The 22,387-nt window shown below is 49.9% G+C and overlaps 1 protein-coding gene across 1 annotated transcript; it reads right to left on the bottom strand.

The window, feature by feature from the left end:
* Positions 1 to 1,679: 1,679 nt before the first annotated feature.
* UBE2D4 (ubiquitin conjugating enzyme E2 D4 (putative)) lies at positions 1,680 to 16,091 on the bottom strand. The gene is made up of 7 exons (XM_008160612.3): positions 15,964 to 16,091; positions 13,681 to 13,744; positions 10,220 to 10,251; positions 10,054 to 10,131; positions 8,561 to 8,666; positions 7,749 to 7,842; positions 1,680 to 2,443 (listed from the first exon to the last, which is right to left on the bottom strand). Exons 1-7 carry the CDS (start codon positions 15,985 to 15,987, stop codon positions 2,398 to 2,400), a joined length of 444 nt encoding a protein of 147 aa, XP_008158834.1. The 5' UTR covers positions 15,988 to 16,091; the 3' UTR covers positions 1,680 to 2,397.
* Between the last annotated feature and the right edge of the window lie 6,296 nt (positions 16,092 to 22,387).

Raw genomic sequence — 22,387 nt, 5'->3', positions numbered from 1 at the left:
TTGAGGCTTCCTTGCCTCCCTTTGGGTACCACAGGCCAGGAGTTCTGCAGGCCTGTCCTTCAAGCACTTGTTTGGCACTTAAGGAAACCATCTCCTGAATTTCACAGACAGAAACCTGCCCCCTTAAGCATCTGCAGTGAGGTGGTGGGACAGTTTCAGCTCTGAGCTATGAGGCCGGGGATGTTTGCATCTAGCACTTTATCCCTGGTCAGGAGATTGTGACCCTTTGCCGTATTCGTTGAGTTCCTGGAGCCTGACAGAGGATCATGATCTCAGCGCTATCCCCCAAACCCAGGTGCTTCTGGCCATAGTTAATAGTCACTTGTTCATGGTGGATCGATTGCTTAAGGTCATGTATCTCCCTGATGTCTCTGGTCCAGAGAAAAAAAGCCACATTACCCCCCTCCCCCAGTTGGCTTTCTGGATCTGCTGTCCAGTTGCCCACCTGGGTCACACCTCGGAAACGGGATGTCTGCACATGTGGGTTACACGGGAGCTCCACAGCACAGGGTAAGATTTTTGACCTGAGAAACCCATTCTTCAGGCATGACAAGCGGGTGAGATTCCCAGGAGGAGACACTCTAGGGGACTTGCCGGGATCACGCCGGGTCTGGCAGGTACAGCACAACTCAGGCTGGCCGAGGGTGAACAGCAATTTGCACTTGGGATCCCAAAGGGCTGATTTCACTTTCTCCACCATGTCTCCAATGGAGACGGCAGGCGAGAAGAATTTTGACAGAACTCAGGAAATTCACCAGCTTCTGGGAGTCCTATTACACTATTACAGGCCTGCAGAACTCCTGGCCTGAGGTTTGTCTGTGGTACACAAAGGGAGGCAAGGAAGCCTCAAGATTAGCATGGACCCCCCCAGTCTCAACACCAGGTGGGGCTGGGATTTCCCCTCTGATCCCGACTTGTCTCTGAAACATGCACCTGCCCCACCTTCCTGTGCTTTAGGACACTTGGCTAAGGTGCACTGTGACCACTGTCTGATAGCCTTCCCAGGGGTCATGCTGATGTCATTTTCCTGTCTATGAAGATTTAACATTTTGTTTAAGCAAAGACCAAAGGGGTGGCAGAGACAAAACATTAAAAAGGCAATCCTCACCATGGTGACAGGCAGGGAAAAGGGCCCATGGTACCCCCAAAGTAGCCTGTGGTATCAGGGTTCTGAATGGGGACCCCTCTAAAGGAAATGCAGATGAGCTCAGACTGCTGCCCAGGGAGCCTCGGCAGTGAAGCTGTGTGACAACTGGGGAGCTCCTGGAGCAGGCTGACCTGCCGTCACCTTTCCTCCGTCCCACCAGCCTGCACAGGCCCCGCCTGGCCATTTGGGGGCGGAATTTCATGCTTCATCCCCTGCTTCTACTCAGCCTAAGTTTCTTCCATGGCTGTCCTGGAGGGGACCACTTAGAAACCACTAGGTCAGATTTGACTTTAGAGGCTTGAAACCCTTCAAATTTCCTCTCAGGAGGTCTAATTAGAACACTCCGCCTCCTTCTAGCTAATCTCATCTCTAAGCTCTGAGCGCTAAGGCAGCCCTTGGAGTGTGTCACCCCAGAACTCCACGAGGAGTCCGGCCACTCGACAGGCTGCTCTAATTCAAGGTTCCAAAGAACCTGCGACAAGTTTCCATAGTTTATGTTTTTCCTGGAAAAAAAAGTAGACTCAACTGTTAGTTACCATTTCGGGTTATGCGTGAATTACATTTTATTTACATTTAAAAGTCTCTCCCTGCCCCTGTGCTCTGGTCTGTGGGTGGCACACACTGGACTTAGTGTAGGCTCTATGGAGGGAGGTAGGTGGTAAAAACTCTTCCCATGGAAAGGCAAAACCCCAATCTCTCCAGGTCTTGCTTCTGAAGACAGTCATCTCATGGGTGTTCTGTGCTTTCTACCCCGACATTGTTTGCTGCTTCTTGGTGTGAGGGACACTTCCCAATTCCCTGGAGCCTCCTGGGATGAGCTGAGACTCCTTGGGATGTGGTTTATGGCAGACAGGATGTGAGGAAAGCCTGCCCGCTCTGCCCTGGACGCCCAGATTGGCACTGAGTCCCAGAAGGTGAGGGCCAGGCTGTGTGGTGCCACGGCCCGTGATGCCACCATGAGTGAGGCAGGGTAGGGAGGTGACAGCACACTGTCCCCCACGAGTCCAGCAGTGAGTCGGGTGGAGGGACTGGTTCCAGGGTAGCGAGGAGGCTGCAGATCTAACGGTGACGAGTGCTTTGGCATCAGGGTGGGACGGTGTCAGAGCCACGCGGACTGAGCGGCACCAACAAGCTGCGGCTGGAGAGGGTGGGACCCTCACTTGCTCGTGGAAGAGATGACGCCCTATGGGAGGCTCAGCCAGGGGCTCAGCTTCTCTTGAGCAGTGTCCCCTGTGCCACCTCCAAGGCACTCACATAGCATATTTCTGTGTCCACTCTCTTGCCAGTTTGTTGTACCTGGAAGAAGAAAGCAGAGGGGTGATGTGCTTATTCAAATGGTCACTTCATTCAATGTCGAGGCGAGAACAGAACTAATGCAGGGACGCTGCTGCTGGCAAACACCGAGGACTAGGGAGTGAGTGGAACAAAGCTGCCTGGAACGAGGACATGTCATAGTGCCTCCTCACGTGGGGAGTCCCGATGCTCTCCGTAACTGCCTGCTGTGGAAGATGTGGTAATGCACCAGCCATCTCTCTTCCTCTCTCCTGTCCCACAGCACGGACGAGGAGGATCAGGAAAGGGGCTGCCGGTCAGACTCCAGGATGCACGCCTTGGAGCCTGGCAACCAGAGAGTGAGTTGTGCCTTCCATGCACCCATGGAGGGCTATGTAAGCACGTGGCATGTACGTTTATTCTCATTATCGTAATGAGATCTAGTGCCATGGGGTTGTAAGACAGATTTGTAGTTAGAGGGCAATGAAAAAAAACACTTTTGGTATATCTAAAGTATCTCATAAGTGTTAAAATAAATAAATACAGTTCGTAATCTAGTCAATTAAAAATGTCTTTGTCATTCTGGAAAACTCAATGAGGGAAATAATGATATCTATAAAGCTTTCAAGATTAATATAAGTTGGAAAAATCACATTCCATTCTAATCTCTTCAGACAAGAGAACTGATAAACTAAAAGACTCACTGGAGACGTTCTTTAAAAGAGCCAGCAGTTATCCTGCCCTCCTACCACCGCACCATGCATTGCTCACAGGCCAGGCTCCTGATGCCAGGGCCGCACCAGGCTGGCCCTGTGTCAGCAGACTGTCAATGCCAGAGGTCTTCCATGGGGAGGCGAGGGCCCAGTCCTTTCCTCTACCTGCTTCCCCTCAAAGACACCTCCCAGACCACAGTGCACGTGATTGTGCTGGCCTAATGGGTGCAGTTCTACAACTCTGGGCCTGGTCATCAGTGTTTAAACAGAGTGGAGGAGGCAAGGATATACAATGGGGTGAAGATTGTCTCTTCAAGAAGTGGTTTTGGCAAAAATGGACAGATACATGCAAAAAAACCGAAACTAGGCCACTTTCTTACACAATATACAAAAATAAACTCAAAATAGATTAAAGACTTAAATGTTAGACCAAAACTATAAAACTCCAAGAAGAAAACAAATGGGAGAATATCAGTGAAGGAAACCATCAACAAAACAAAAAAGCAGCCGAAACCGGTTTGGCTCAGTGGATAGAGCGTCGGTCTGCGGACTGGAGGGTCCCAGGTTCGATTCCGGTCAAGGGCATGTACATTGGTTGCAGGCACATCCCCGGTAGGGGGTGTGCAGGAGGCAGCTGATCGATGTTTCTCTCTCATTGATGTTTCTAGCTCTCTGTCCCTCTCTCTTCCTCTCTGTAAAAAAATCAATAAAATATATTAAAAAACAAAACAAAACAAAAAAGCAACTTACTGAATGGGAGAAGATATTTGCTAATGCTACATTCAAATAAGGAACTCGTACGGCTTAACACCAAAACACCAAACCATCTAATTAAAAAATGGGCAGAGGGCCAAAACCGGTTTGGCTCAGTGGATTGAGCGTCGGCCTGCGGACTGAAAGGTCCCGGGTTCGATTCCGGTCAAGGGCATGTACCTTGGTTGCGGGCACATCCCCAGTGGGGGCTGTGCAGGAGGCAGCTGATCGATGTATCTCTCTCATCGATGTTTCTAACTCTCTATCTCTCTCCCTTCCTCTCTGTAAAAAATCAATAAAATATATTAAAAAATTAAAAAATGGGCAGAGGCCCTGAATAGATTTTTCTCCAAAGAGGACATACAGATGGCCAATAGACATGAAATGGTCCTCAACATCACTAATCACCAGGGAAATACAAACTAAAACCACAATAAAATTTTGTCTCACACCTGTCAGAATGGCTACCAATGAAAATCAACTAAAACCAAGGGTTGGCAAGGATGTGGAAAAAAGGGAACCCTCATGCATCGTTGGTGGGACTGCAGATTGGTGCAACCACTATGGAAGAGAATGAGGTTCCTCAAAACTATAAACATAGAGCTGCCATACAATCCAGCAATTCCACTTCTGGGTATTAGTATTGAAAATACCAACTCAAAAGGAGATATGCGGTGAAACCAAGATGGCGGCATAGGTAAACACCTAAACTGCTGCCCCGTACTACAATTTCAAAACTACAACTAAAAGACAAAATGGACATCATCCAGAACCACAGGAAGGCTGGCTGAGTGGAAATTCTACAACTAGAAGGAAAGAGCAAAGCACACTGAGACTCAGAGGAGCTGCAGGAGGCAGAGGTACTGAGACGCGCCCGTACGGAGAGGACTGGCGGCTGAGTGCGTGGCTGCCTTTCTCAAGCGGGAGGGAGTCAAAAGCTCCCGACTGCGCTGAACTCCAGTTCCGGGTGAGACTCTGGGGACCAGACCCATACGGGGTGAAACTGGACTGTCAGGAAAGAGAAAAGCACTGAGACTCAGGGCAACTGCGGAAGGCAGAGGTACCAAGGCGCGCGCGGAGAGGGCGGGCAACTGAGTACGCGGCTGGCTTTCTCAAGCGGGAGGGAGACAAAAGCTCCCGACTGCACTGAACTCCAGTTCCGGGCAAGACTCTGGGGAGGCAGCGGGCGGAACTCGAGGGCGGCTCTCTCTCAGAGGTGCTTGCAGCGATTACCACGGGACACTGAGACACAGGGGCCTATTAGGGCAGGGTTGACGGGAAACCAATGCTGTCTGCTCTGCCCTGAGACTCCGTCCCATCCAAGCTGAGCACAGAGGCTCTTGCAAGTCTTGTCTCATAAGGGTGTCTCCAGCACAGAAGTTCTCCCAGCGTAGACACAGCTGATCCTCACAGCCAATTGGCCTGGAGGTCAAATCCTCCCAGTGATACCAACAACTATCAACGCTTAACTACAACAAGACTGTGCACACAGCCCACAAAGGGGTGCACCAAGAGCGTCCACCTCAGGTAACTGGGGAGGCTTAGCCACTGGGCTCTATAGGACACCTAGCACACAAAGCCATTATATCAACTCAGGGAAGCAGCCAAAATGCAGAGACAAAGAAACAGATCACAAATGAAAGAAATGGAGGAAAGCAAATGACTGGATATAGAGTTCAAAACCACAGTTATAAGGTTTTTCAAGAATTTTCTAGAAAAGACCGTTAAATTTAGCGAGACCCTCGAGGATATGAAAAGCACCAACTAGAAATTAAGCATACACTGACTGAAATAAAAAAATATTATACAGAGACCTAACAGCAGACTATAGGATCGCAAGAATCAAGTCAAAGATTTGAAATACAAAGAAGCAAAAAACACTCAACCGGAAAAGCAAAAAGAAAAAAAGAATCCAAAAATATGAAGATAGTGTAAGGAGCCTCTGGGACAACTTAAAACGTACCAACATCAGAATTATGGGGGTGCCAGAAGAAGAGAGAAAGCAAGATACTGAAAACCTATTTGAAAAAATAATGACCGAAAACTTCCCCTACCTGGTGAAAGAAATAGACTTACAAGTCCAGGAAGCGCAGAGAACCCCAAACAAAAGGAATCCAAAGAGGACCACACCAAGACACATCATAATTAAAATGGCAAGGGCAAAAGACAAAGAGAGAATCTTAAAAGCAGCAAGAGAAAAACAGTTAGTTACCTAAAAGGGAGTACCCATACGACTGTCAGCTGATTTCTCAACAGAAACTATGCAGGCCAGACGGGAGTGGCAAGAAATATTCAAAGTGATGAACAGCAAGAACCTACAACCAAGATTACTCTACCCAGCAAAGCTATCATTCAGAATTGAAGGGCAGATAAAGAGCTTCACAGATAAGAAAAAGCTAAAGGAGTTCATCACCACCAAACCAGTATTATATGAAATGCTGAAAGGTATTCTTTAAGAGGAAGAAGAAGAAAAAGGTAAAGATAAAAATTATGAACAACAAATACATATCAACAAGTAAATCTAAAAATCAAGTGAATAAAAAAATCTGATAAACAGAATAAACTGGTGAATATAATAGAATCAGGGGCATAGAAAGGGAGTGGACTGACAATACTTGGGGGGAAAGGGTGTGGGGGGTGCAGGAAGAGACTGGACAAAAATCGTACACCTATGGATGAGGACAGTTCTGGGGGGCGGGTAAGGGCAGAGGGTGGGGTGGGAACCGGGTGGAGGGGAGCTATGGGGGAAAAAAGAAGAACAATTGTAATAATCTGAACAATAAAAATGTATTAAATTAAAAAAAAAAAAGGGAGATACGCATCCCTATGCTCATGGCAGCACCTATATATATAAAAATCCAGCGACCTGAACAATGTAACGACCAGAATGACCAATCACTATGATGCCCACTGAGGCCAACGAACCGGCCCGATAGTGGGTGGGGCTGGCGGCCAATTGCCTGCAGCCCCTCCCCAATCAGGGGCGGGGCCCACCTGCCAATGGCCAGCGATCCCTCCCTCTCAGCCCTGATTGGGCCCCAATCGGGGCAGGCTGGCCGGCTAACCTCCCACCATCTCCTCCTCCCAACAGGCCCAGCCCTGATCTGCTCCGATCTGGGCCAGGCCAGCCGGACCCCACCCATGTACAAATTCGTGCACTGGGCCTCTATTTAGTTATAATAGCAAGATATGGAAGCAACCTAAGTATCCATCGATAGGTGACTGGATAAAGAAGGCGTGGTACGTATATAGGAAATATTACTCATCCGTAAAAAATAATGAAATCTTGCCATTTGTGACAACATGGATAGACCTGGAGGGTATTACACTAAGTGAATAAGTCAGAGAAAGACAAATACCATATAATCTCAGTTATATGTGGAATCTAAAAAAATAAATAAACAAAAAAATGAAATAGGGCTGGCCATGAGGGTGACACACTGCTGACTGCTGAGCCTCAATCAGGACGCCTCTGCCTTACCCTGGCATATCTGAGAAGCCACTCTGTCCTATGCTATCAAGTTTAGAATGTAATCCAGCATTTTGTCAGATTCTTCTGAGCCCATTCTTGGCTGACCACAACTCGGCTGACCTCAGGGCAGGCTGGGCAACAAGAGTTAAGGGTGTTGTGGCAGCAGCTGATGAGCTACCAAGGAGGGTGAACTGCTTTTATCTCCTCCCTTTTCTCAGAGCCAAAGGGGATGTTCATGAGAGAGTCAGGAGTCTGAGCCAAGGGACACCCCCTGCACCCCCGCACGGCCTGGGCAGGGCAGGAAGACCTCTGAGGGAACCTGGTCCGCCAGGAGGCACCAGATCAGGGTGGGTACCGCTGAGGCCCGAAGGAGCCCGAAGAGGACGCGTACTTCTCTCGGTTGGCCTTGTAGGTGTGAGCTATCTCTGGCACCAGAGGGTCGTCAGGGTTGGGCTCGCAGAGCAGGGAGCAGATGGATAAGAGCACTGGGAAGAGAAGAGGAGCTGGGTCAGCCTTGAGGCTGCCTGGTTGCCTGGATCTGGTGAGCCCCCCAACTCAAGCTCTCTTCCGTCTGAATTATTCTGCTCGACACCCCAAAAGTCATGAAAGGATTTGCTCTGCTCATCTATCAGCTGAACCGAGCTGTCCCAGACACAGCTGCTGTAGGGAGGCCGCAGTTGCCACAGACCTTTGGTGTGTATTCCCAGGGGCCTGTTTACTAATTAGGATATGGGAACTCAGAACATTCTGGAATGGGGGGGTGGCAACTTTCCCTCTGTATTCACCGTTCAGCTTTGAAAACCTGGCCCCCCAGCTGCCCGTGCCTCCCCTCCCCTCCCCTCAGTTGTCTGTCAGGCTCTGCTGCCTGCTTTGCCTCACACTCCCCTCTGCTTATTTCTTGGGCTCTGGGACCCTGTTTCTCTCTGGCTGATTTTTTTTTACCATCCCACCCACTCCACCGACAGGACACTCATATCGTTTACATTGAGGTTCCGAAGGAATGTCTGCGTTTCTGAAGCCCCCTCTATAATGTAGGCAACAGAACCCTGTGGGGTTCGGGGTGGGAACAGCGTCTCCCAATTCCTCCCCTAGGAGCTGTGGGAAGCTGCCTGCTGTCTCTGAGCCTCAGTCTCCACCCAGGGATGCGGAGACAGAAGGGCTGCTGTAAGAGCCACAAGCGCGGGACAGGGCATGCGAGGTTACCTTCCGACACTGTCAGTGATGGAGACCAGTGGGACTGCAGGACGTCGAGACAGATGCTGCCGTTGCTGTGGATGTTGGGGTGGTAAATTTTGGTCGTGAAAGCAACCTGCAGAGACAAGACCTCAAGTGAGACAGGCCACAGGGATGCTCTAGACAGCGTCTGTCTAGAACATGGACCGAGGGAGGCAGAAGAGGCCGCTGCTGGCTACACGGTCCTGGGTGAGCTGGGCCCCCACCCTGAACCCTGACAGGACTCAGGTGGGATAGCCGAGGGAAGTCCTGACTCATTCATTCTGATTTTGGGACTGACCCACTTCCCCCAGAGCACTGAGTGGGCTCTGAGGAGCGACAAGAAGGACGGCAGCCACACCGGAATTTTCCTAGGTAATGGGCTGAGGCACCAGTTCTTTTAATCCTCACCAGATGATATGATTTTATTGATTTTTAGAGAGGGAGGAAGGAGAGAAAGAGAGAGGAAGAGAGAGAGAGAGGGAGAGAGAGAGACATTGATGTGAGAAAGATCAACTGGTTGCCTCCTGCACACGCCCTGACCAGGGCTGGGTATGGAGCCTGCAACCGAGGTTTGTGCCCTTGAAGAGAATCAAGCCTGGCACCCTTCAGTCTTCGAACTGATGCTCTATCCACTGAGCCAAACTGGCTATGGCACCAAGGTTCTAATTTTAAAATAATCAATCTACCAGTTGTGCAGTCAGAAACATAAACAATCTAAAATGTGGACCCACACACATTGCTATGACCGCCCCTGACCTATGCCTGTCCTCTTGGCTCCACCGTGAGCACCCAAAATGCACCTCTTCTCCCCAGCTTCATGTGCCCACTGCTATTGCCTCCACCCCATTAGCCTCCACCTCAGCGCACAACTCCTTGGGCTCCTCCCCACCCTGTGGGCCCTGACCTGCTCAGGACGAGCCCGCTGCTACCCTCCCAGCCGCTCTGTGCTCCTTGGCGCTGGCCACCAGACAGGACTGTTCCCGTAAGAGGCAGGACTCCTCTGGGTTGGGCTCTGCCCTAGGCCTTTGGCACCTGGTGAGTAATGGGCAGCCCTGCTGGGCCAGGGTGTGGAGCAGGACCCTCCCGCCTTCTCCCTCTGGTTGGTGGTGCTGTCCTCCCTCCGAGGCCCCATGGCTGGGATGGTGTGTGTGCAGGGAGGTGACTGCCAGGCCCACTGACACTCAGGTCCTGAGCCCATAGGGTATGAGCAGCATTCCTGGGCTCCCCCCCCAGAACCAGTAGCAACCCCCCTTCCCCGCCCGCCCCGTTTTCATAGCCCAAACATCCCAGGTCTGCATCCAATGTCCCTGGGGAAGGGCTGAGGACTCCTGGCTGAGACTGAGAGGGACTGCAGAGAAGGGCCAGACGCAGCTACAACCACGCCCCCATGGCTCCAGGGTTTCAAATTTGGGCTGTGACTGTGCAGCTTGCTGCACCACTGACCAGAAGGGCCCCTTCATCACACTCTGACCCGTCCTCACCTTTGGGGGTTTGAACGGATAATCTGTGGGAAAGTGGATGTTCAGGAAGAAAATGCCTCCTTGGTAAGGACTGTCATTCTGGAAGGACGAGACAGGCAGTTAGTGCGCACAGAAGCAAGCGGCAAGGGAGGAAGCGTAGGGGTGGCGCTCAGCGGCAACTACCTACCGGGCCGGTGATGGTGGCCTGCCAGCAGAACCCTGCAAGAAAAAGAAGAGGATGTCAGAGACCTCCCCCAAAGTGTCTACTCCACCCCAGGGGCCCCCAGACTCCCAGGAGATGTGTGCTCACAGTTAGTGGTTATCACCAGGGAGGCTGACCAAGACTGATCAATGGACTGCCCACATGGCTGATCTGAGAGTCCAGTCCCTCTGGGCAGGACCCACATCCCCACGTGGCCGGTCTCTCGGACGTGGCCAGCCCCACGCTAAGTCACACTGTCGGTGTGGGTCAAAGCCTCAGGTAGGCAGAGACTGTCCAACAGGCAGGAAATCACAGAGATCACCTCCCGAGGCTGCGGACAAAGGCAGATCTCTGACAGAACTAAATTTTTTACACCAACAGTTCCCTCTTCTCTTTGCACAGAATTAAGGCTTCAACCATTTTCCATCTTCCTTTATATAAATCGCTTCCAGTCTCTCCTTCCCTGGGTCATTCTGAAGCCCTCTGCCAAGGGTTTCTCAGGAGACATGCCCTTGGCCCTGGGACCTCTATGGGGCCACCCTCCATGGTGTCTCTCCCACATCGCCCTTGGCATTGCCCATGCTCTGGGGACTCGGTGACATCATACCTGGTGCCCTCTCTGCATCTCAGCCCGAGAAGCTCCAGGGCACTCGGCAAAGCTGGCCTCCGGGGACGGGGGGGGGGGGGGGGGGGGGGGGTGGGGGCTGTGGTGGTGGTGTGGTGGTGGCAATGACTCACCTTCAAGCTCCTAGAGCAATGACTCATCTTTGTGGAACATCCCGACCACCAAGTGGGCTGCTGAGACCACTGGAGGAATGTGTCCCTCTCTAGGGAATTCTGTCTTATGGCTCCAGGGTGGTGTGGAATTAACCCAAAGTTTCAGACCTGTGCTGGGTTCCTGCCCCCTGTTCAAATACCCTCCCCCCCGTCCCCTGAAAGCAGGACAGGAAATCATCAAGGCATGAGGAGGGGCAGGTGCGGGGACTAAAGGGAGGCTTTCCAGACCCTAGAGGTGCCGAAGGAGTCAAGGCTGCCCAGGACCTTTTCAACACTTCAAGGAACTGGTACAAAGAGCACACCTTTACCTGTAACAAGGCTGCCTGAGCCGACCAGTGTCACTTCTTTTGCTTTTGACTGGTTTTATGCCAACTCGTGCTAATTACTAGCTGTGGTTGGCAGGTGGATAATACTGTAGAATGGAATTCCTTATTAAATGTTTTTGTTAAGTAACACGAGGGACTGGGAGCCCATGGGGAGAAGTAGAGAGTGAAAGTGGTTTCTTCTGGGACCTCTGAGGGCTGAGGGGGCTACACAGGGCTTGGGCCCGGTCAGAAGAGAAGGCCCCAAAAGAGAGGAAGAGAAAGGAAACTGCAGGGACTGCTGGAAAGGGGCTGTTTGCCCACAGGGAGGCATGGAATAGCCCAAAAGGTTAGGTGTGTCCAAGGCTGTACATGCCTCAGTTGGGAGGTGCTGAGCAGGGAGGGGGGCCAGGACACCCTCCAGCAATGATGCTGCCTCCAGCACGGGGCTGCCGTGAAGGTGAGCGTGCAGGTGCAGAGCAAACACTGAGCGTGCTGCCAGGAAGCTGGGCTGAGTTGGGACCAGTTCCATTTTACCAGCCACCCCAGTTTGGCATTGTTGTGACAGGTAACATGGGAGACTATGCTGCGGAGACCTGGGATGCTTGGAGAGAGCACGGGCCAGGTGCCACCAGGACCAGGGAACAGCGGCACCAGCGCCACCCTGTCCACCAGACGGTCACACGTGCCTTCACACCTCCCCTTTCAGCGCTGCAGCCCACAGCACTGCATGTGACCCACCTCTCTCCTGACAGCGCTGTGAAGATACCTTGTTTTTTATTGCAGTAACACGTGCAACACAATGGTGACAAGACAGTTACCAGGAGGGAGAGTGACGGTGGCTGCCTAGCAGTGTGGATGTATTTGACACCACTGAACTATGTGCTTTAAGGGGGTTAAGATGGTAAACTTTGTTATGTGCATTTTCACACAATAAAAAGTAAAAAATAGCCGAAACCGGTTTGGCTCAGTGGATAGAGCGTCGGTCTGCGGACTGAAAGGTCCCAGGTTCGATTCCGGTAAAGGGCATATACATTGGTTGCGGGCACATCCCCGGTGGGGGTTGTGCAGGAGGTAGCTGGTCGATGTTTCTCTCTCATCGATGTTTCTAGCTCTCTATCCCTTTCCCTTCTTCTCTGTAAAAAATCAATAAAATATATTAAAAAAAAAAAAGTAAAAAATAGGTAAAATGTCATCGTAGCCATTTTAAGTGAGAAGTTCAGCGGTATTAAGTGTATCAACGTTGCCCAGCCACCACCATTGCCCATTCTGACACATCTTTCATGACTCCAAACAGACATACTGCACGTTTCTGCCTCCCTCCACTTCTATGAGCTCCCTCCACTTTTGGTCCCAGGCACTTGCCTACTCTAGGTATATCCCCTAACGGGACCACACCTTAGCCCTTTTGTGTAAGGCTTATGTGACCGTGCGTGCTCTCAAGGCTCGTCCATCTTCAGCACAAGTCAAAACTCCTTTCCTCCCCGTGGCTAACCACACGCTGCTGTGTGGACACACCACCTCCGCTTACTCCTTCACCTGTCGCCGGGCACTCGGGCCTTCGGTGACTGTGATACCTTCATCGAGTTCTGTTTGAGTCCCTATTTTCAGTTCTTTGGTGTCTGTGCAGGACACCCCCTCTTTGACACCATCTCATAGTCAAGATGAAAGTGGAGGTGAGGTGGGAGCAGAACATGTACTTGGGGGCCCACGAGCGGGGCAGCCGGGCCTTGGCCGGTCAGCTGTACAGGAGCCGAGGGCTGGCTGCTGCTCCCCGGGGAGGAGCAGAGTGGGGGAAAGCATGGGCCCTGCCCACCCCCGACCCCCACTTTGCAGAGGCCAGGTGCCCCACGTGCAGCAGCACCACCGCTGTCATGACCACTTCACACCAACAGCCACGCTTTCGTTGGTCAGAGGCACTTTCCAGAAGCCAATGTGCTTTCAGGTGCCCCGTGGAGGTGAAGGCCCGAGTGCCCGGCGACAGGAGTAAGCAGAGGTGGTTAGCCACGGAGAGGAAAGGAGTTTTGACTTGTGCTGAAGATGGACGAGCCTTGAGAGCACGCACGGTCACGTAAGCCTTACACAAAAGGGCTAAGGTGTGGTCCCGTTAGGGGATATACCTAGAGTAGGCAAGTGCCTGGGACCAATAGTGGAGGGAGCTCAGTGAAGGACAGGGCGTTGGAGGGGTGGTGATGTCAGGCACCATCCTGATCAGCCAGGCTATGAACTCAATGTGTCTAATGAAAAAGCAACTCACGAGCAAATGAGGGAAAGCAGCAAGTGTTCTTAAGAAACAGCTGGGCTAATAAATTTCCGGGTCTTAATGGCAAGGCTCGTGTGACCTGGAGCCTGGAAAAGAATACTCACAATCATCTCCCACAGGTCTTGCGGACCACTGGGCAGGAGGATCCCTCTGCAGGTCACTCAATTCCTAGAACACAGGGAGCGGCTCAGCTGTGTGCGGGAGGCTGCTCTGCACCCACACCCCTTGGCCAGCAGTGCATCCTCCCGGGGGAGGGCTCCCAGGCCTCAGGAACGATTGGCCTGGCGATGAAAACAGGAGACTGGAAGGTCTGCTTGTGGTTGTAAAGACACTTGTCAAGTGTGTGTCAGCATTTTCCATTTTGTAAGTTGGGAAACTGAAATGTGAAGAGGTGAAGCTGCCTACCAAGATCACCGAGCTGAGAGGGCAGGGCAAGGAGTTCTCTGTGTGTCCCTCACCCTCAAGCCTAGCCTTGCTCACACGCAGGTGAAGGCAGGGTTTTAGCTCTCAGCTCCCGAGGTAACGCCCAGAAGCCTTCAGCCCAGAGGAGGTGGTCAGTGACGGACAGGGTTCCTGCACTTCCATCCGGCTCCCCTCCCACCTGACCCACCATGGGGTGTGGCAAGGCTCAAGGCTCTGGGTGAGAGACTAAGGCCACGAGTCAGTCTGACTGACACAGCCGCCCGTGTACCTGCAGAGAAACGGGAATCACACGACAGCTAGATTCACAACCCCCTGCTTTCCTGGCCCAGCATGAGCGTCCAAGCCCAGCTTCTGGACAGTGACTCTCAAACTGAGCTTGCATGTCCGTGCATGTGTCCTAACCTTCTCCATCCTCCCAGGTTCCAGATCTGGGCGAACCTCGGCGTTTCCAGGGAGGCTCTAACGCCCAGGAAGAAGGCACAGACCTGGGTCCAGCAGGTGGCAGAGGGACTCCCCGGGTCTGGAGAACATGCACAAAGCTCGCACCTGGCTGGCGACACTCCTACCTGAACAAGCCTGAAAATGAGCCCAGGCACCAAGACCCTCCTGACTCCCGATGTCTGGGGCGTGCTGACCATCCTAGTCCCCCCCACTCCACACTCTGGCTCTCCCGCCACCTGTGTCTACTCCTCCTGCCCTCCAATACTGGCCACGCAGGAGTGTTTACACCACAGTGACCAGCAAGCACTACACATCCGGCCACATTTCATCCCAGAGGGTTGGTTGGTTGTAAACACCTCCCGGCTCTCAGAAGCTACAGTGCCTACGTGAGCTGCCCTCGGTAAGCGCCCCCACCGCCATCCCCACAGCCACGGAGAGAGAAGGGCTGTCAGGACAACCTTGTAGAGACCACGGGAAGGGCCGAGCGCAGGCCCAGCTCCCCGTCCCCCCCAGAACGCGGCCCCTCTCTTGTGGCATGGGGAACGGTTACTGGGACCTAATGCTTCTTGAAAGATCGCGAGTCTTTTTTCTTTTTTTTAAATAATATATTGATTTCAGAGAGGAAGGGAGAGGGAGAGATTGAAACATCAATGATGAGTGAATCGTTGACTGGCTGCCTCCTGCACGCCCCCTACTGGGAATCGCGCCCACAACCCGAGCATGTTCCCTTGGTATCGAACCTGGGACCCTTTAGTCCACAGGCCGAGGCTCTCGCCACTGAGCAACACCAGCCAGGGCAAGACCCCGAGTCTTGATGGAGGGAGTTCAACAGCATAGAGGAGCGTCAACTGCTAACTGGCATTTAAAGGAAGAACAATGTGATTTCAGAAAAACAAGTCCGGCCCGCATCGGTTTGGCTCAGTGGATAGAGCGTCGGCCTGCGGACTCAGGGGTCCCGGGTTCGATTCCGGTCAAGGGCATGTGCCTTGGTTGCGGGCACATCGATGTTTCTAACTCTCTATCCTTCTCCCTTCCTCTCTGTAAAAAAGCAATGAAACATATTTTAAAAAATAATAAAAATAAAGGAAGAACAATGTGATTTCAGAAAAACAAGCCCGCACGTTCCCGCGCTTCCCTAACAGGCGCGGGCGGCAGCAGGTGCGGCCGGCCTTGTTGGGTTCAGCCCCACGCGCCGTGCCCCGCCCTTAAACTTTTAAAATTTATTGACGGAGAAAGAGGAGAGGGAAGGAAACATGGCTTTGCTGTCCGCTGATCTGTGCGCTACTGGCTGGTACTGTACGTGCCCTGAGCGGGTCCAACCGCAATCGAGGCGTCCGGGGACGCTCGCACCAACGGCGCTACCGGCCGGGCCTGCGCGCGCCGTTCAGGCGGCGGTTCGTCTCCCTCCGGGCAGGTGTCGCCGCGCTCGGTGGCCCTCCGACCCCGTCCACTCGGGCCAACGGCCCGCGGGCGAGTGGAGGCTTGGGACTCGCAAGGAGCCCGAGGACCAAAGGGCTCCTTACCTTCTTGATCCGCTTCAGAGCCATCCTCTCCCCGCTGCTGGGGACCAGGCTGCTGCCGGTCCAGGGCGGCCAGAGGCTGCCCGCTGCCGGCTCCGCCGCCGCGCAGCGCCGCTAGGGGAACGGCCGCCTGCGCGTGCGCGCCGCGGGGCACTGTGGGTCGGCGTCCGGAGGCGCGCGGGGAGCGAGTCGCGCAGGGTCCGGAGGCCCGGATGTCGCCGGGAGGGGGCGCTCCAGGTCAGCAGCGAGCGCGCAGCCCTGGCACGCGGCACCCGTGCGGCTTCCGGCGCCCTCCCCGGCTGCCGCGTAGCGGCTCTCAGCCCCGCTGTGAACAGAGGCTGTAAGCATTCCCACCCTTTCGTGTGTGGGCGTCAGGCATTTACAGCCCTTCCCTTGGAGACACACGGAGCTTGGCAGCGGGTGCAGCGGGGCTGAGATGTGCGTTCCCCGGTCTGCGCGGCGGTTTTGACGCGGCCTCACCCCGCGCACACCCTTTCCCTTTCTCGAGACCTGCAGGCACCCGGACCGAGCCTAGAAACTGGGCGAGGAACAGTTCGTGTGCCACAAAGTAAGTGTAATGGGTTGCAATCAGCAGAAAATGAAATAAAGTAGAATACAAAGTATCAGTGCGTCTCACATTGTAAGGATTGTGGAAGTTTTGTTGTGTGTGTATAGATATTTACCCTCCAAACGGAGACCCTTTGAGACGGAAACGGGGTGCAGTATAATTAGGACAAAGGTGTCATCCGAGCCTGTCTCTGGCCAAGCAGGACATGTGCACACCCAGAATATAGAATGCATCACAGACATTTCCATGGTCCCCAGCCAAGTCCCTGGCGTCCATTCTCATTCCTCTAATCTCGCACACAACTTCATGAACTGCCTCTAAAATGTAAATCTTATCATGACGCGTCCTTGTCTAAAACTCTACAAGGATGCCCTGCGCTCTACAAGGATCACGTACATCTTCTGTCATCAGGGCCCTTCGGAATCCAGTATTGTCCCGCCTGGCTTACTGTCCGCGGTTCCGTCCCTGCCCGGATTGCACTCCTTTACTCCTGGCTGCCCTCTGTCTGCAAAGCCCTCTCTTTCCTTCCCCCCCAAAGCAGAGCCATCCCTCATCTTGCAAAGCCAGGTTAAGCACCACCCCGCCCCCAATGGCTTCTTGTTTCTGTGCAACACAAATTCCTGTTGGTCCACGAGTCATCCATGGCCACTTTGTTTACCTGGCTGTGCCCTCATAGAACAAACGACCCTAAATTTTTGTAAATGTTTATTTATTCCTTTAAGACTGTAAATCTGAATTACAATGATGGTTATCTCTGGATGGTGACTTTACTTATGATGTTAATTTCCAAAATTTCCTCAGAGAATTTGCATCACTTGTTTAATCGGAAAAAGGAAAAGAAACAAATTTGTGTTGAATAGCAAATTAAAATTTAATTTCTATTTCCTGTTGGTAGTTTAATGCATAGTTTTCTAAACTTTTTACATAAACTTTTATGCATTTTTTTAAAATTTAAAAGTAGTTTTAGATGTACAGAAGTGTTGCAAAAAAATTAAAAATGGATAAATTGGATTTCATAAAAATTTAAAAGTTTTGTGCTTTAAACAGCACCATCAAGGAAGCAAAAAGACACCCCACAGAATGGGAGCAATTATTTGCAATTTGATAAGGGTTCAGTATCCAGAATACATAAAGTAACTCTTATCTATATATATAAAAGACTAAGCGACTGTTTAACTGGTAGCTATGATGCACACTGACCACCAGGGGGCAGATGCTCAATGCACAGGCATGGAAACATGGAGCAGACTGATGAATCTCAGAGGGAAGCGGGCAGGGAAGAGATTAACCAAAGATCTTATATGCAAACTAGAGACCCAGTGCACAGAGTCATGCACCAACGGGGTCCCTTGGCCTGGCCTGCGGGGATCAGGGTGAATCTGTGCTCCAGACCTCCGACATCCCCCAACGGGTCCCGGAGGATGCAGACCAGGCCGAGGGACCCCACTGGTGCATGGATCCATGCACTGGACCTCTACTAATGTAATAAAAATAAGACAAACTATTAAAAAGTGGGCAAATGATTTGAATAGGAATTTCTTTAAAGAAGAGATAGAAAATGGCCATTAGGTACATAACACAAAAAAGGTCAACATCCTTAATCATTAGGGAAATGCAAATCAAAGCCACAGTGAAATACATTTCATATCCTAACATGCCTCTAATCAAAAGGACAGACAATGACAGTTTTGGTGAGGGCGTGGAGGCATCGGAACCCTCACACGTTCACTGGTGGGAATGTCAATGGTGCGGCCACTTTGGAAAACAGTGTGGCAGTTCCTTAGAAAGCTAAACATAATTACATGACTTAGCAATTCCATTCTTAGGTATTTACCCAAGAGAAATTAAAACATGTCCATACAGAAACTTAACACGTGTGTTTATAAGCTGCATTATGCATTGTAACCAAAAAGGTCAAAGCAACTCAATTGTTGACTTGATAAACAAAATGTGATATATTCACCTAATGGAGACTTTTGGCAATAAGTAAGAATGAAGTACCAATATATGCTACAACATGGATATGTTAGATTCTGGGGGCTGTCGTAACAAAGTACCACAAACTGGGTGGCTTAACAGAAATTTATTGTCTCACAGTTTGGGGCTAGAAGTCTGAAACCAAGTTGACAGGCTGGTTCCTTCTTGGGGCTGCGAGGTAGAACCTTTCCCAGGCCTCTCTTAGCTACTGGGGACCCCAGGCAGTCCTTGCCTTGTGGATGGTGGCCTACTTGTGTCCTGACATCGTCTTCATGTCTATCTCTGTATCCAAATGTCCCCCTTTTCATAAGGACTCAGTCATATTGGGTTAGGGCACCCCCCCCCCCGACCTCATCTATTTGCAAGACCCAATTTTCAAATAAATTCACATTCACAGATACTGGGGGTTAAGATGCCAAAATATTCTTTTGGAGACACAATTCAATATATAACAATGGATGAACCTTGAAAACATTACCCCAAATGAAAGAATCCAGTCACAAAAGGCCAAATATTGTATGATTCCATTTATATGAAATGTTCAGATTAGGCAACTGTATAAAGACTGTAGTTTAGTGGTCACCTGGGCTGAGGGAGTGAGGGAATAGGCAGTGGTTGCTAATTGGAAAATTATATGTCTGTAAAGCTTTTTAAAATGTAACAACAATAACACACAGAATTCTTGTATACCCTTTACCCAGTTTCCCCTAACATTAGCATATTACATAACTGTAATACAATTGTCCAGAAAATTAACATCTGTATAATACTATGAACTATTTACAGACTTTATTCAAATTTCATTCATTGTCTGACTAAGGTCCTTTTTCTGGTTCAGGAGCTGACTTAGGATCCCATGATGCATTTGTTCATCCTGTCCCTCTAGCTTCCTGCCATCTTAGGCAGTCCTTTAGTATTTCTTTGTCTTTGATGACCTTGACACTTTTTTATTTTATTTTAAAAAAATATATATTTTATTGTTTTTTTACAGAGAGGAAGGGAGAGGGATAGAGAGTCAGAAACATCAACGAGAGAGAAGCATCGATCAGCTGCCTCCTGCACACCCCCCACTGGGGATGTGCCCGCAACCAAGGCACATGCCCCCCGACCGGAATCGAACCTGGGACCCTTGAGTCCGCAGGCCAACGCTCTATCCACTGAGCCAAACTGGTTTCGGTGACCTTGACACTTTTGAAGAGTGTTGGAGAGTTATTTTGTGGACTGTCCCTCAGTGTGGGTTTTCTGATTGATGAGTTAGTCTGCTCATTTACAGAAGATTGTCTCAGAGGTGACCTGTGCCCCTCGCAGGGCTGTGCATCAGAGGGTAGTGGCATTGGTAAGTACGACTGGTTAAGTCTGAGCACTTCTTGACATTTTTCAAATTTCTCCATTGTGAATTTAAAAAAAAAATTCATTTAAAAAAAGTAACTTGTGTGGAGAAACTTAAAAATTTGCTAAGAAGGTAGATCTAGTCTATGCAAAGCTGCAAATCTCTGACGACTCTAGGATCCCAACACAGTCCTACCAGCAGGGTCTCCAGTACAACCGTCCAGGCAAGAAGTCAGAGCCCTGCCCTGACCGGTTTGGCTCAGTGGATAGGGCGTTGGCCTGCAGACTGAAGGGTCCCAGGTTCGATTCTGGTCAAGGGCATGCACCTTGGTTGCGGGTACATCCCCAGTAGGGGGTGTGCAGGAAGCGGCTGATGATGTTTCTCTCTCATCGATGTTTCTAACTCTCTCTCCCTCTTCCTTCCTCTCTGTAGTAAATCAATAAAATATATTATAAAAATAAAAAGAAGAAGTCAGAGACCTGGTGCTTCCTGCTCTATCATCCTTCCGGATCCCGGAGCTCGCTCTCTGTTGCTCAGTTCCACTGATGAATGCTCGTGGAAGGTTTTTGCTTCTGTGTTTGTAAGAGATTGATCTACAGTTTCCCGTGTTCGGATGGTCTTTGTGTGGTTCGGTTATCAGGGTGATGCTGGCCTCATAAAATGGGTTGAGAAGCCCCTCCTTTTCTGTTTTTTTTTGGAAGATAATGTTAGAATTGGTTCTTCTTTAAGTGTTTGGTAGAATTACCAGTGAAGCCATCTGTCCCACAGTTTTCTATTTTGGCAGGTTTTTAAAAAATTTTTTATTACTAAGTCAGTGCCTTTACTTATTATAAATCTATTCAGATTTTCCATTTCTTCATTATTCCAGTTAGGGTTGATTGTGTTTCCAGGAAACTTTTTTTTTCCAGTTAGTTATCAAAGTTGTTGCATAACTGTTCATATTACTCTGTTACAGTTCTTTTTATTTCTGTAAATCAGTAGTAATGTCCCCACTTTCATTTCTGATTTTAGTAATTTGAGTTCTCTCTCCTTTTTTCTTTTTCTTTTTAATTTTCTTTATTAATTTTAGAGATAGGGAGAGAGAGAGATAGAGAGGCAGAGATAGAGATGACAGAGAGGGAGAAATTGTTTTGTTCTTCTACTTATTTATACACTCATTGGTTTCTTCTTGTACATGTGCCCTGACTGGAGATCGAACCTGCAACCTTGGCTTATAGGGACGATGCTGTAACCAACTGAGCTACCCAGTCAGGGCTCTCTCCTTTTTTCTTAGTGAGTTTAGCAAGATTTGTTAATTTTGTTGATATTTTAAAAGAACAAACTTTTATTTTAGTTGATTTTTCTCTATTGTTTTTCTAGTCTCTATTTTTCTTTGCTCTAACTTTTAATATTTCCTTCCTTTTATTTACTTTGGATTTGGTTTGCTCTTCATTTTTTTTGTTCCTTATGGCATAGAGTTAACTTGTTGATTCGACATCTTTTTTTTTAAATCTTCACACAAGGATATGTTTTTTTTTTTTTATTTGAGAGGGGGGGGGAGCCAGTGTGAGAGAGAAACATTGATCAGCAACATACCCCGACCAAGGATCAAACCTGCAACCCAGGTATGTGCCCTGACCAGGAATCAAACCCACAACCTTTTGTTGTACAGATGAGGCTCCAACTGAGCCAGTCAGTCAGGGCTGTTTGTTTTTGATATCGCACATATGAGTGAAATCATATGGTCCTCATCCTGTCTGTCTGACTTATTTCACTTAGCTTGATACTCAAGATCTAGCTATGTTGTCACAAATGGCAGTATTCCATCTTTTTTTTTTTTAAATAAATCCACTTTTTTTTTAAATATATTTTATTGATTTCTTACAGAGAGGAAGAGAGAGGGATAGAGAGTCAGAAACATCGATGAGAGAGAAACATCGATCAGCTGCCTCCTGCACACCCCCCACTGGGGATGTGCCCGCAACCAAGGTACATGCCCCCGACCGGAATCGAACCTGGGACCTTTCAGTCCGCAGACCGACGCTCTATCCACCGAGCCAAACCGGCCTCGGCTATTCCATCTTTTTTATGGCTAAGGGGTATAGTCCATGGCATCATGTCTTCATCCAGTCATCAGTTGAAGGACACTTAGATGCTGTCCATGCCCTGGCGATTGTGACTAATGCTGCAGTGAACGTAGGGGTGCATGTGTCTTTATAAATGTTTTCGCAATTTTTTTGGGTAGATCCCCAGAAGAGGAATTGCTGGGTAGCTCTATTCGTCATATTAGTATAGCTTTATTTTGGTTAATATTTGCATGGGATCTCTTCTTCCATTCTTTTACTCCCTACCTTTATCTATCATTAGATCTAAAGTGAGTTTCTTTAGAGTGTACACTGTATATATTCAAATCATTTATTAAATATATTTTTTATTGATTTCAGACAGGAAGAGAGAGGGTGAGAGAGATAGAAACATCAGTGATGAGTGAGAATCATTGATCAGCTGTCTGCTGCATGCCCCCTACTGGGGATCAAACCTACAACCTGGGCATGTGCCCTTGACCGGAATTG

Source organism: Eptesicus fuscus, chromosome 14 (assembly GCF_027574615.1).
Source record: "Eptesicus fuscus isolate TK198812 chromosome 14, DD_ASM_mEF_20220401, whole genome shotgun sequence".
Lineage (NCBI taxonomy): Eukaryota > Metazoa > Chordata > Mammalia > Chiroptera > Vespertilionidae > Eptesicus > Eptesicus fuscus.
This window is presented reverse-complemented; position numbering and strand designations above follow the sequence as displayed.